Source organism: Hibiscus syriacus, unplaced genomic scaffold, assembly GCF_006381635.1.
Source record: "Hibiscus syriacus cultivar Baekdansim isolate YM2019G1 unplaced genomic scaffold, ASM638163v2 tig00117034_pilon, whole genome shotgun sequence".
NCBI classification, from domain to species: domain Eukaryota; kingdom Viridiplantae; phylum Streptophyta; class Magnoliopsida; order Malvales; family Malvaceae; genus Hibiscus; species Hibiscus syriacus.
In genome coordinates this window covers 3,706,846-3,718,220 of record NW_024063533.1, presented here as the reverse complement: position 1 = coordinate 3,718,220, position 11,375 = coordinate 3,706,846, and the positions used below count along the sequence as shown (strand labels likewise).

The 11,375-nt window shown below is 35.3% G+C and overlaps 2 protein-coding genes and 1 pseudogene across 2 annotated transcripts; 1 reads left to right on the top strand and 2 right to left on the bottom strand.

Moving 5' to 3' along the window:
* Positions 1-211: 211 nt before the first annotated feature.
* Positions 212-2,157, top strand: LOC120196908 (annotated as a pseudogene).
* A 131-nt stretch (positions 2,158-2,288) lies between these two features.
* Positions 2,289-3,950, bottom strand: LOC120196731 (L10-interacting MYB domain-containing protein-like). The gene is made up of 3 exons (XM_039198464.1): positions 3,851-3,950; positions 3,085-3,456; positions 2,289-2,992 (listed from the first exon to the last, which is right to left on the bottom strand). Exons 1-3 carry the CDS (start codon positions 3,851-3,853, stop codon positions 2,441-2,443), a joined length of 927 nt encoding a protein of 308 aa, XP_039054395.1. The 5' UTR covers positions 3,854-3,950; the 3' UTR covers positions 2,289-2,440.
* Positions 3,951-5,125: 1,175 nt separating this feature from the next.
* LOC120196907 lies at positions 5,126-7,128 on the bottom strand. Its single transcript, XM_039198588.1, has 5 exons — positions 6,739-7,128; positions 6,359-6,661; positions 6,118-6,284; positions 5,823-5,947; positions 5,126-5,622 (listed from the first exon to the last, which is right to left on the bottom strand). The coding sequence occupies exons 1-5, from the start codon at positions 7,126-7,128 to the stop codon at positions 5,126-5,128; spliced, it is 1,482 nt and encodes a 493-aa protein (XP_039054519.1).
* Positions 7,129-11,375: the final 4,247 nt, after the last annotated feature.

Below are 11,375 nucleotides of genomic sequence, written 5' to 3'. Positions count from 1 at the left end.
TAGGTAAATTTATAATGTAACCGGTATAAATATACTGATTTTATGATAGAATAGATCAACATAATGTATCGACACTTTTTAAATATGTGTCGATACTTTTTTCCAAAATGAGTGCCCAACGAAGTGCACGCATAAAATATCGATACATTTAAATTGTATCGATCCCAAAAACATCGAAAACGATAATTATAATGTAATAGGTAAATTTGCAATGTTACAGGTATAAATAAACCGGTTTAGTTAGAAAATAGGTCAATATAAACGCTACTTATTTTATTATATAAACGCTACCTAATATGTTATTGAACTTGATAATATTTCAGGTTAAATGATATAACATAACCGATTTAAATTTTAACCAGTCACTTGTTTAATCAATCATACCGTTTTTTAGCCGTTTTTTAACCGCCGCACAGCAGAACTTCCTGTGTTGCTTTACCTGATTCGTCTGGCCGATGTTTGTGGGCCTGATCTCGGCCACGCTCACATCACTCTGCTCCTCGCCCTCTAATTTTGTTCCCCTCCTAATTTCTTCCCTTTCTTTCTTCGTCTACAAAGGAAATTAGAAACCAATTTTTGTTTTTGTTTCGGTTGGTAGAAAAAGATCCGGAGAGGGCGATTCCTCTGTTTTGGGCAGCCATAAATCCAGGGGATAGTGTTGATAGTGCTTTGAAAGATATGTCCAGTGTAATGAAGCAACAAAATAGAGCAGAGGAAGCAATTGAAGCTGTCAAGTAGATGCTCAGATCAAGCTCAGGAGTCTCTTGGTAACATCCTATTGGATCTCTACAAGGTTTCTTCTTCTTCTTCTTCTTCTTCTTATTTTTCCTTTCACAAATGTAGAAGTTAATCAAGTTTATATGAAATTGCTTTGATCTCAACAGATGGTTATTCTAATTTCCAATCCTGCAGAGATGTGGAAGATTTGATGACTAAATATCTTTATTGAAGCACAAATTGTATTTGATTCAACAAGGGCTGGCTTTCAATGGGAAACGCACCAAGACAGCCCGATCTAACGGAAAGAAATTTCAGGTCTCCGTAGAGCAAGAAGCGACCCAGTTGCTGGTAAAACCTTCAGTCTTTTCATCTTTGTTTCGTTTACACACTCCATGGATACACAAGTTTAAAGAAACATCCATATTTTTTCAGGGAAACTTGGGGTGGGCATTGATGCAGCATAACAACTATGTCGAAGCTGAAGATGCTTATCGGAGGGTGCTTTCGATTTCTACTGATAATAACAAGATGTGTAATCTGGGTATTTGTTTGATGAAGCAAGGGAGAATTGGCGAGTCTAAAGAAACTTTGCGGAGAGTGAAACCGGCAGTGGCTGATGGACCAAGAGGGGTAGATTCCCATCTTAAGGCCTATGAGAGGGCGCAGCAAATGCTAATGGGACTTGAGTCGGAGACTATGAATAAAGAAGGGGATTTGGTCGACCAAAGTCGCCTATTTGATGCATTCCTCGGTTCATCATCAATTTGGCAACCTCAGCCTTGCAAGGACTCTATTATCACCTTGCCAACATCGAATGCAGCAGCCAAATCCCACAATGATTTTGCCGATGAGAACATCAATCCGCAACCGAAACAGGTTGGACATTCTCTAAATATTGTTGCACCACCGTTCTACACATTGAAATTCGTGAAGGAGGTGAAAGTTCCGGTTGTGAATCAATTGCATGAGACCCTTAACAGAACATGGTCAGGGAACTCAGTTAACTCGATCGTAGTGGGAAATTGCATAAAGCTCTTTATTGGCGCCATAAAGCTACAAGCCATAAAGCTACACCCATAAAGCGTGTGATTCATACCAGACGAAGAGACCCTTAAAAGGACAAGGTCAGGGAACTCAGTTAACTTGATCGTAGTGGGAAATTGCATAAAGCCTTTATCTGCAGAAATGGAAAAAACAGAGATTAAGGCAAGAAGGAAGCTCTCCCTTTCATCAAAAGAGAAAGGAGACAAATTGGGTGATTTATTACCAGATAGCGATGACTTTGAAGAGGCTATCATTGCTGCAACAGTTCTTGGCCCAATAAATGAACCAAGGACTCCAAGGATGCTTCAAAAGAAAATTGATAAGAAGCTTAAGGTTTTCCAAGATATTCTTTGTGTCCTAAAGCCTACTAGTTTAGTAAGTAACTTATTCTAAGGTTGGAGATGAACTTGTTCTCTAAACCAACTTGACTCCTATGCCTGAAAAAGGAGTGGCGGTTAGGCATTATTTACACTTTCAAAAGTTTGAGTCTATGCCTCTCAAATATGGATCCACACCCATCAAAATCAAAATAATAAAATTCACCTTCATTTCAAGTATAAGTCTCCTATGCTACTGGAATCCTTTCGGTGAATCTCAACAGTCCGCCATTGGTAACTGGTGGTCATACACACAAGAATTACTTTCTGATCTAATAAACACTAAATTTTGCCTTCTATCAATTTGGCCCGTTGGATGGAGTTCTGCACTTCCAACTCAACCAAGTCAAGCGCTTGTCTCGTTTGAGAGACAAGAACATTTCCCTAGCATTAGGATTGTTGAGTAACTCCAGTGCAGCAAAGTAGACACGCTCTTCAAGACCTTCCATTCCATCCAATTCTTTTATACAACTAGCTATGCTATATCTAGCATTACATTGCTTTACAGCGGCTGTCCTCAGCTTTGAAGCTGCTGCCATCTCCAATATTGCAGCTGCGATAGCATCATCAATTCCCCTGCGTCCCCTTTTGCGACTACTAATTATACCAGAAGCAAGAGGTTGAACTGCATCAGGATCATCTACCACATCCTCTACTTCCTCGGACTCGGATGAGGACTCTTCTTGAATTGTGCTCAATGGTTCCAAAGAAGGGTGGGAGGAAGGAACCTCTCCGCCAAATTCAGCATAGTAGTCATGCTTCCCATTGGTTGTTGGCTCCGACAAAATCGTACAAAGTTGTTTGTAAATCAAGCAGCCACTGGTTTTTATGGCTTCAGCATCTGGATGACCCTGTAAATGAAGAACACGTATGAGCTCGGGTTCAAAGGATTGAAGGAGATTTAATTCACACAGGACAAGCAAGCATATATAGAGAACCTTACCATGATAAAATCAGCCCAAGCTTCATCCTTGCCTATTATATACCCAGTAGATTCATCCCAACTGAAATCACTTCGATCAAGAAGCGACCTCACAAGAACATACTGCCTCCTCAAAACCCCATATCGATTCTTCAATTGCTCCTTGTCCCATTTCAAACCAGTTTTCTTATGGAAGTCATCACACATAGACTTCCATGCTTTCCTGTTGAAAGAATTGTTGCGTCTATTCCCTCTGTGAACCTGTTCAACCAACAGGTCTGCAAGTGTCCTGGTCAGGAATGTCGTCCATCGAGCTCTTGCCTGCTGTTTCTGCTGCTGAGATGGTTGTTGTTGCTGTTGTTGTCTCCTTGACCGAGTAACTCGGCTTGCCATCTACAAATCAACAACCAAAACCATTAATTAACCATGCACAACACTCAACAGTGTTTTAAAATTAAAGCAAACATGGATTCAGTATCAAACACACTTGTAACAGATAAAAATAATAATATATTTCAGAGAAGGGAAACAAATTCCATGACACTACACGACAGAAATTCTAATGACGTCATAGTAACACAAGAAATGCCGGTAGCCAAAGTCGAACAATGCTTTAAAAATCAAGAAAATTGAAAGAAGGAGAGAAAAACGCAGGGAGTGATGCATTAAATTGGCATAAAATCAAACAAAAATGCGAAAAGAGAATCTAAAATTAGAACCCTAACGCGGACAATGATAAAGAAATTGGCGTGAATCTATAATGGAATGGAAGAAAGGACTCACTCACCATCGACGAAATTGGGAGAGAGTAAGATGAAATAAGAGATATTATGATTATGGAGGAACCCTTCTTCTTGAAATGGGAATACAGTAATCGTCCATGCTTCTTGACTCCCACCCAAACAGCCTCCGCGTTTTTTCCCGTTTTCGGTGAGTGAGAGTGTTTTTTAGGGTAAACTACGCCAATGGTCACTGATGTTTGGGTAAGTTTTTGTTTTCAACACTAATGTTTAAAAAGTTACAAATTGGTTACTAACGTTATCGTTTGTCACAAAATGGTCACTGGCCATCAACAACCGTTAGGAGCCATCACGGAAAACACACGTGGAACGTTAGATGCTTACCTGGATGGTTTGATTGCCATGGTGGAAGAAAGCAGTACTCTAACGTTCATTTTCTTCTCCCCTTTAAATAAAACCAATCCCTAACCCTAATCTACCTCTTTTCCTTCATATTTTTCTTTGTTGAAATTTTTCTCAAATCCTTCCCAAGATAAAAGCTCGCTAGGGTGAAGATGGAAGACTCTATTGAAGTTCCACTTTGTAATTGTGGACAACCAGCTAAGGTGGTGACGGCTTGGACGAATGAAAATTGTGGGAGGAGGTTTTTTGGTTGTCGAAACTATGGGAAAAAAATGAGTACAAAATGTCATTTTTTTGTTTGGATTGATCCTCCCATGGTGCCTCGGGAAAGATTTGTTTGCTTAGGGTTGTTGAAGAAATTAAGAAGAGTCGAAAGGGAAAGGAGAAATGAGAGGATTTTTTGGCTTGTTATCTTGATTTTATGTGTCTATAAGCTTTGGGTTAACAAATGAAAATGTTGTTATTTGAATGGTGGATTAAAAGCTTTGTAATGGAAGTTTGAATGTGTTTCCATATTAATTCTTATGGTTCTATTATTTTGCAATGGTTTTTCTTCCTTTGTATGTCTATAAACTTTGATTTTTTGCATTGTGCATTTAATTTTTCTTCATTTGCATTGAACTGCAAGAATAATTAAAAAATGAATATTACAAAGAAATGTCAAAATATGATGTATTTCATTATCAGTAAACTGATACAAGTCAAAATACAAGTAAGAACAATAATTTGTCAAACCTACTCTAATTCAATATCACATTAAGCCTAAAGCTTAATTCATGTCAAAATATGGATAGTTAATAAGTAAACTTTACAAAAAGAATGGCTATGCATCAAAGCCAATCAAGCAGAAATAGGTATATGACAAAGTAAGTCAAGTTCCTAGGTAAACTACACAAAAAGTTCCATCAACATTACCCATTTCATTCTTTTGATGTTGTGTGCAAATCTTGATTGCGAGGGTTAGAAACAAAAGATTCTTGACTGCCAGGCATTGCATGGTCTGTTGTAGATGGTGGCATCATCCAACGGACTGTTGTTGGTGGATTAAGTGGCCTCATTGTAGGTAATTTTGGCCTTAATACTTGTTGCCTTGTAGGTTGGATGGTTCGAGCTTGTCGTTGCATTGGAGTTGAGTGTTGGGATGGCTGGTCAGGTGCATGTGGTTGGCTGGATCCTGATTCATGTTGGTTTAGACTCCTGTTACCGCCAACTTCTCCTCTACAGGTCCTCTTATTCTGGCCAGGTTTACCACACTTAGAGCAATTTCCCATCGAACCTTTCTTGCTTAATTTAGGTTCATTCTTATTTCCTTCATCAGCTTCCTTTCTCCTTTTTTTGGTTGGCCTTCTAGGCGGTCTTCTCAATTCTGGAGGCAGAATAGGCTCCATTTCAGTGACAGGAGTCCATTTCTTAGCACCTATTAACAAAGAAGAAAGAATTTAGAAAATTAACATGACATAAATTATTTAGGTATATGTAAATAGTTGAGTAGTTCACATTTGACAGGACAAATGAAATTAGAATATATTGCAAGTTGTGTGGATTTGTGGTAGCATGTATGAACATAAGGTTCAGGTCGATCATTGTGTAGTTGTATGACTACTACTACATGGATACATGGGATGCCTGTCAGGTCCCATTTTCTACAAGAACAAGAGTGGGAGACCATGTCCACCACATGTTGGTTTCCTGGACCACATTCAACCTGATATTTCAACCCTCCAGCATGTGTAGCGCAACACCTGCATATATCAATAAAAACAACATTGTTCGACAGAATATTTAAACATTCATAATGGTCTGCACATGTCAAATTTCAACATATCTCAACATATTTCAACAACATATCTTAACATATTTGATAGCATATGTCAGTATATCTCAACGAAATATTAAATTTGAAAAGAGTTACCTAGTTGCTTGATAAATTATAATGTTCAACTTCTTCTGAATATTTGGACATAATGGCCCATTAATCTTTTCAGCTACTTCATATCTGCAAACAATTCTTCTCATAATTTTGGTTCTAATTAGCTCCATCATAGTAAGGACGGGCTTGTCTCTAGCTTCCAAAATGATCTGCACAATATATAATTTATTAAGAGTTATAGAAAAATAATATATATATATAAACAATATTATAATAAGATTACCTTGTTAAAACATTCACAAAGGTTATTGAGAAGCATGTCAGATTTAGTAGTGGTGGAGAAGTGTGTTTTGGACCACTGTTGAGGGTTAAGATGTTTCAACCACTCAAATGCATCATTAGACAAAGTCTTCAATTTTGTTATGGCATCTTGGAATTCTCTATCATAAGTTGCTCTAGCAGCTCTCCACAGTGCATCATTAAGATCTTTTCCTTTGTGATCTTTTTTGAAGTTGGCATAAATATGCCTTACACAATTCCTGGCTTCAGCATTAGGGAATAACTCTGTCACAGCTTCAACAAGTCCCTACAAGGATAACTTAATAAATAATTATGATAATATGATTACTAATTTATAATAAATGCAAAAGTTAAGAACATAACATTTTGTCTATCAGACATAAAACACCATCCATATGAGTTGTCAATATCCAAGTCTCTTCCAAGAATTTCCAGAAACCATAACCATGAATACTGATTCTCACTCTCCACAACAGCATATGCTATGGGATAAATTCCACCATTAGCATCAGTACCAACTGCTGCTAGTAAGTAACCAGCATAATAACCCTTCAAGAAGCATCCATCAAGGCTGATAATCCTTCTACAACCTACTTTGAACCCCTCTTTGCAAGCTTGAAGACAAACATACATTCTTTGAAATAGTCTATTATCTAGTTTGCAAACAGTTGTAGTTCCAGCATTTGTATTCCTTAATTCAAGTAAATATTCATAGATCTTTCCATATTGTTCTTTCAATTTACCTTGAATCATTTCTAAGGCATGCTATCTAGCCCTTCCACATTTAGTCAAAGAACAAATTGTCCCATAGTCAGTCATCACATCTTGTTTGAGGGAAGTCAAAGAATAATTCATATCAGACATGAATTTCTGAATATATTTCATCTCGATGAACCTATAACTGACATTCTTATTTTTCAACAACTTAGCACAAGTGTGTTTGGACTCGTAAGTCTAAATATGCCAAGTGTTCGAATCAGAATCATGTGAATGCAATGGGGAAGCCCATAATTTCCATGGACAACCCTCCCTACAAATTGCTTGTAATCTCTTGTTGTCATTAACCTTAAACAAGACAGTTATTCTATTCACCCTCCCATATTGCCTAATTGCCTCCTTTAAAGTCTCTTTACTACAAAACAACATACCCTTTTAAAAATTAGGGTTCTCCATATCAGTCTCTTTATTGAACTCAGGGAAGGTAGGACGAGCATCTGAGTCAGAATCTCTGTCACTGTTTAATTCCCCTGAATTAACAGGACTAGAGTCAAACATTTCATCAGATCTATTATTAAACTCATGCCTACCCATGTCCCCTAAAATATTTATCACATCCTCCTCTACCATACTAGGTAAACTCTCCTCATCATCAAAAGAATTTTCACCATCAGTTTCTTGAAAATCAGAATATGATTCATTAGATCCATTGTTTTCATCTTCTACCACAACTTCTTCAAAATCAGCTTCTGTCCCTCTAACACCTTCATTACTAGACTTGTCTTTCTCATTGTCCCTTTCAACATTACTCATTTCAGCATTATCCATTTCTACACCAACACTTTCAACATTATCCCTTTCAACATTGTCCCTTTCAACACTACCCATTTCAGCATTGTCCCTTTCTACACTACCCATTTCAGCATTGTCCCTTTCTACACTACCCATTTCAGCATTGTCTCTTTCTACACTACCCATTTCATCATTATCCATTTATACACCACCACTTTCAGCATTGTCCCTTTCAACACTACCCATTTCAACATTGTCCCTTTCTACACTACCCATTTCAGCAATATCCATTTCTGCACCACCACTTTCAGCATTATCCATTTCTACACCACCACTTTCAGCATTATCCACTTCTACACCACCACTTTTATAACAACCACTTTCAGTTATACCCTTAAGTTGTGCATAGATGTGAATATATCTATTCCTAGGTAAACTTTGTACCATTTTCATTACATCAGAATCAGTTCCTAAAGAAATAATGGAAGACTCAGTTAATTTTGCATTTGGCAGTAACCAGAATAATTGTAAAGGAGTAGGGACTAATATTTGCTCCATTATTTCACAAAAGTCAAGCAAAGAGATTGTGTCACAATCACACAAGTCAAAATAAGCAATCTTGTTACCAGTGAACTTCATTCTAGGTGAATGTACAAATGATCCATCGTAGTGACACACAACAGAAAATTTTTCATCTTCACGACCTGTAACAAGATTTTTGAATTGATATTCAGCATAGTAGGACCCATAACACACATATACACTTTATCATATTAACATATGATCCAATATTATTACAATATTCAACATGCAAACATGTAGGGTCTGCAACAATACAATATTCAGAATATTTATAGTTACAAGCATATCACACATATACACATAAATAGTCATAAAGTCAGCATAATTTATCAAATCCTTGTGGTCCACAAGAACACAATATTAACCATTATTTTTCAAACATGTATGGATCACAACATTACAACATTCATAAAATATTATTAAATTGCATGGTCTACAACAAAATAAAACATTCAACATACAAAAAACTCAAAAAAAACAAAGTCAATATATCCCACATATTTCAGAAATTTCAACATTCAACATATCCCACATGTCAAAACCTTTACAACATAAAGCATATAACAAACAAATAGCATGAAAAGTGGATACATGATTTCAAGTGGATATAAAGTGATCATATCAAGAAAATATCATATAGCATAAAGTACAAATACTTTATGTTGGACAGAAATCATATAACATATAACATAAAGCATTGCCAGTAGAGTTGTAAAGTTGTACAACATATCATATAAACATGAAAAGTGGTCATATAAACAGAAAATATTGCAAGTCTAGTTGTAAAGTTGTCAACAGAAAATCAACATTACTTCAACATAAACCACATACATTTTCTATCAAAAGAAAATAGAAAACATTGCAAGTAAAGTTGTCAACAGAAAATCAACATTATTTCAACATAAACCACATACATTTTATGTCAACACAATATCAGTACAGTTGTCAAAAATCAAGAATCAAGAGTAATATAAAACAAAATATTTGACATTATTTCAAAAAAAAACCCATTCAATTTTCTGGCAAAATTCTAGGTTAATATATTTTCTCTCAAATTGAAAATACAGCTTACCGTAAAGCATGACGTTGTCCCCTTTTTGTCGTAACCTCCATGTCAGAACCATCTTTACTTTAAACCCTAAAAATTTCCTCGAACCCCTCTTATATCGAAGTGTTGCTCGTTATTTTCTTTTAATCGCTTTCTATGTTTCCTCTCTTTGTTTCCTCAAGTTTTCGGTTTATGGTTTTCTCAAACACCTTCTGCAACTCTCTGAAACTGCTTCATTCGTGAAAGAGGAAGTGAAGAATGGAATCAAAATAGAATCAGATGCATCCCCTTTATTTTCCCTGCTCATTTTATGTTTAATTATTTTTTGGCTAAATTTTTGGTAAAACACTGGTCAACGGGAGAAGTGAGGTTCTCCACTGTGGCAATCAAACCATCCAGGTAAGCATCTAACGTTCCACGTGTGTTTTTCGTGACGGCTCTTAACGGCTGTTAACGGCCAGTGACCATTTTGTGACAAACGATAACGTTAATAACCAATTTGTAACTTTTTAAACATTAGTGGTGAAAACGAAAATTTACCCAAACATCAGTGATCATTGGTGTAGTTTACCCTTTTTTATCTTTTCTAAAAGTGATTTTAGAATCAAAAATATTTTTAAACTAAAATCATTAATAAAAATATTTTTTAAAATGATTTTTTAATATTAATTTTAAATTATAAAACCCTAAACAAGATTAAGCATAGTATGTCATATCAGGTTATCCAAGCAACCACAATTTAATTTTTTTTTATTTTTCAATATAAATCGAAATCATAATAAATTCAAACCATTGAATTTACAAAGTATTTAAAATAAGTTTGCAAATAGGAGCTTCATTTATAATTTTATCAAAATAATCTCAAATCATAAACAGGTTTTGCACACCAAATACAAGTAAGTTACTTATAGATATATATACTCACTAAAGTATTTAGATATTATATTCATAAAACATATGTTAGAATTTTTCGATGAAGAAGCTCCTTGAACTACTCAAGTTCACTAACTTGCAAATGAAAACATTCAAATATTGAATGTATGCATCATAAATTATTATAAATATAAGCATGCTTACAGGATATACAATTAGTAAATACATGTTTCACAATCCAAGGCATAGGATACTTAAGATCAACAATATAAGTCTCACCGTTGAAGAAATAGACTTTGTATATCCGATAATTAAGATTTAAAGTTGGTATTCTTTGTAAGGCTTGTTGCAACTCATTTTCAATTTATTCAAGCTCTATAAAAATATACTAAGAGATTTATTGATGGTATAGGATGAAAAAATTCATAATAAACTTTAATCTCGAAAAGGTCGTTAAAATATACATTCAAGAAAGTGTTAAGACTTTACAGTGTCTCAATCTCTATTATCTTGGATCTAGATCATCAATTTGTTCTTGATTCTAGAAATCATTGTAAGAGATGTAGGAACTCGTATACATCATAATATTATCTTTCATCCAAAAATGAATGGATAATTCCATAGAGTTATTCAAACTTTAGAAGATATGTTTTGGGCTTGTTCCATTACTTTGAGGGTGGTTGAAAAAATACCTACCCTTAATTAAACTTTTGTACAATAATAACTATCAATCTTCCATTCAAATGGATCCTTTTAAAACTATGCATGAACGTAAGTTTTGTACTCCTTTTTGTTAGTCTAAATTGGGTCAAAACGAATTAATTGGTTTAGAATTAATTCAAGAAATTGAGAAAAATATATTGATCCGAGATTTTTTTATAGTTGCATTTGATAGACAAAAATCCAATATAAATCTTAGAGATATTAAGTTCGATATTGAAGACATTGTGTCTCTGAAAGTTTCTCCATAGAAAAATTTTACCTCATG

What these genes read in the sequence shown, in the direction of transcription:
- LOC120196731 (XM_039198464.1), bottom strand. An exon ending in CTTGGGCTGATTTTATCATG is followed by an intron (nt 2,993 to 3,084) that starts GTAAGGTTCTCT and finishes CTTCATTTACAG; the next exon opens with GGTCATCCAGATGCTGAAGC.
- LOC120196907 (XM_039198588.1), bottom strand. Translation starts at nt 7,128, where the DNA reads ATGATTCAAGGTAAATTGAAAGAACAATATGGAAAGATCTATGAATAT. An exon ending in TTTGTGAATGTTTTAACAAG is followed by an intron (nt 6,285 to 6,358) that starts GTAATCTTATTA and finishes TATATTGTGCAG; the next exon opens with ATCATTTTGGAAGCTAGAGA. An exon ending in ATAATTTATCAAGCAACTAG is followed by an intron (nt 5,948 to 6,117) that starts GTAACTCTTTTC and finishes TGATATATGCAG; the next exon opens with GTGTTGCGCTACACATGCTG.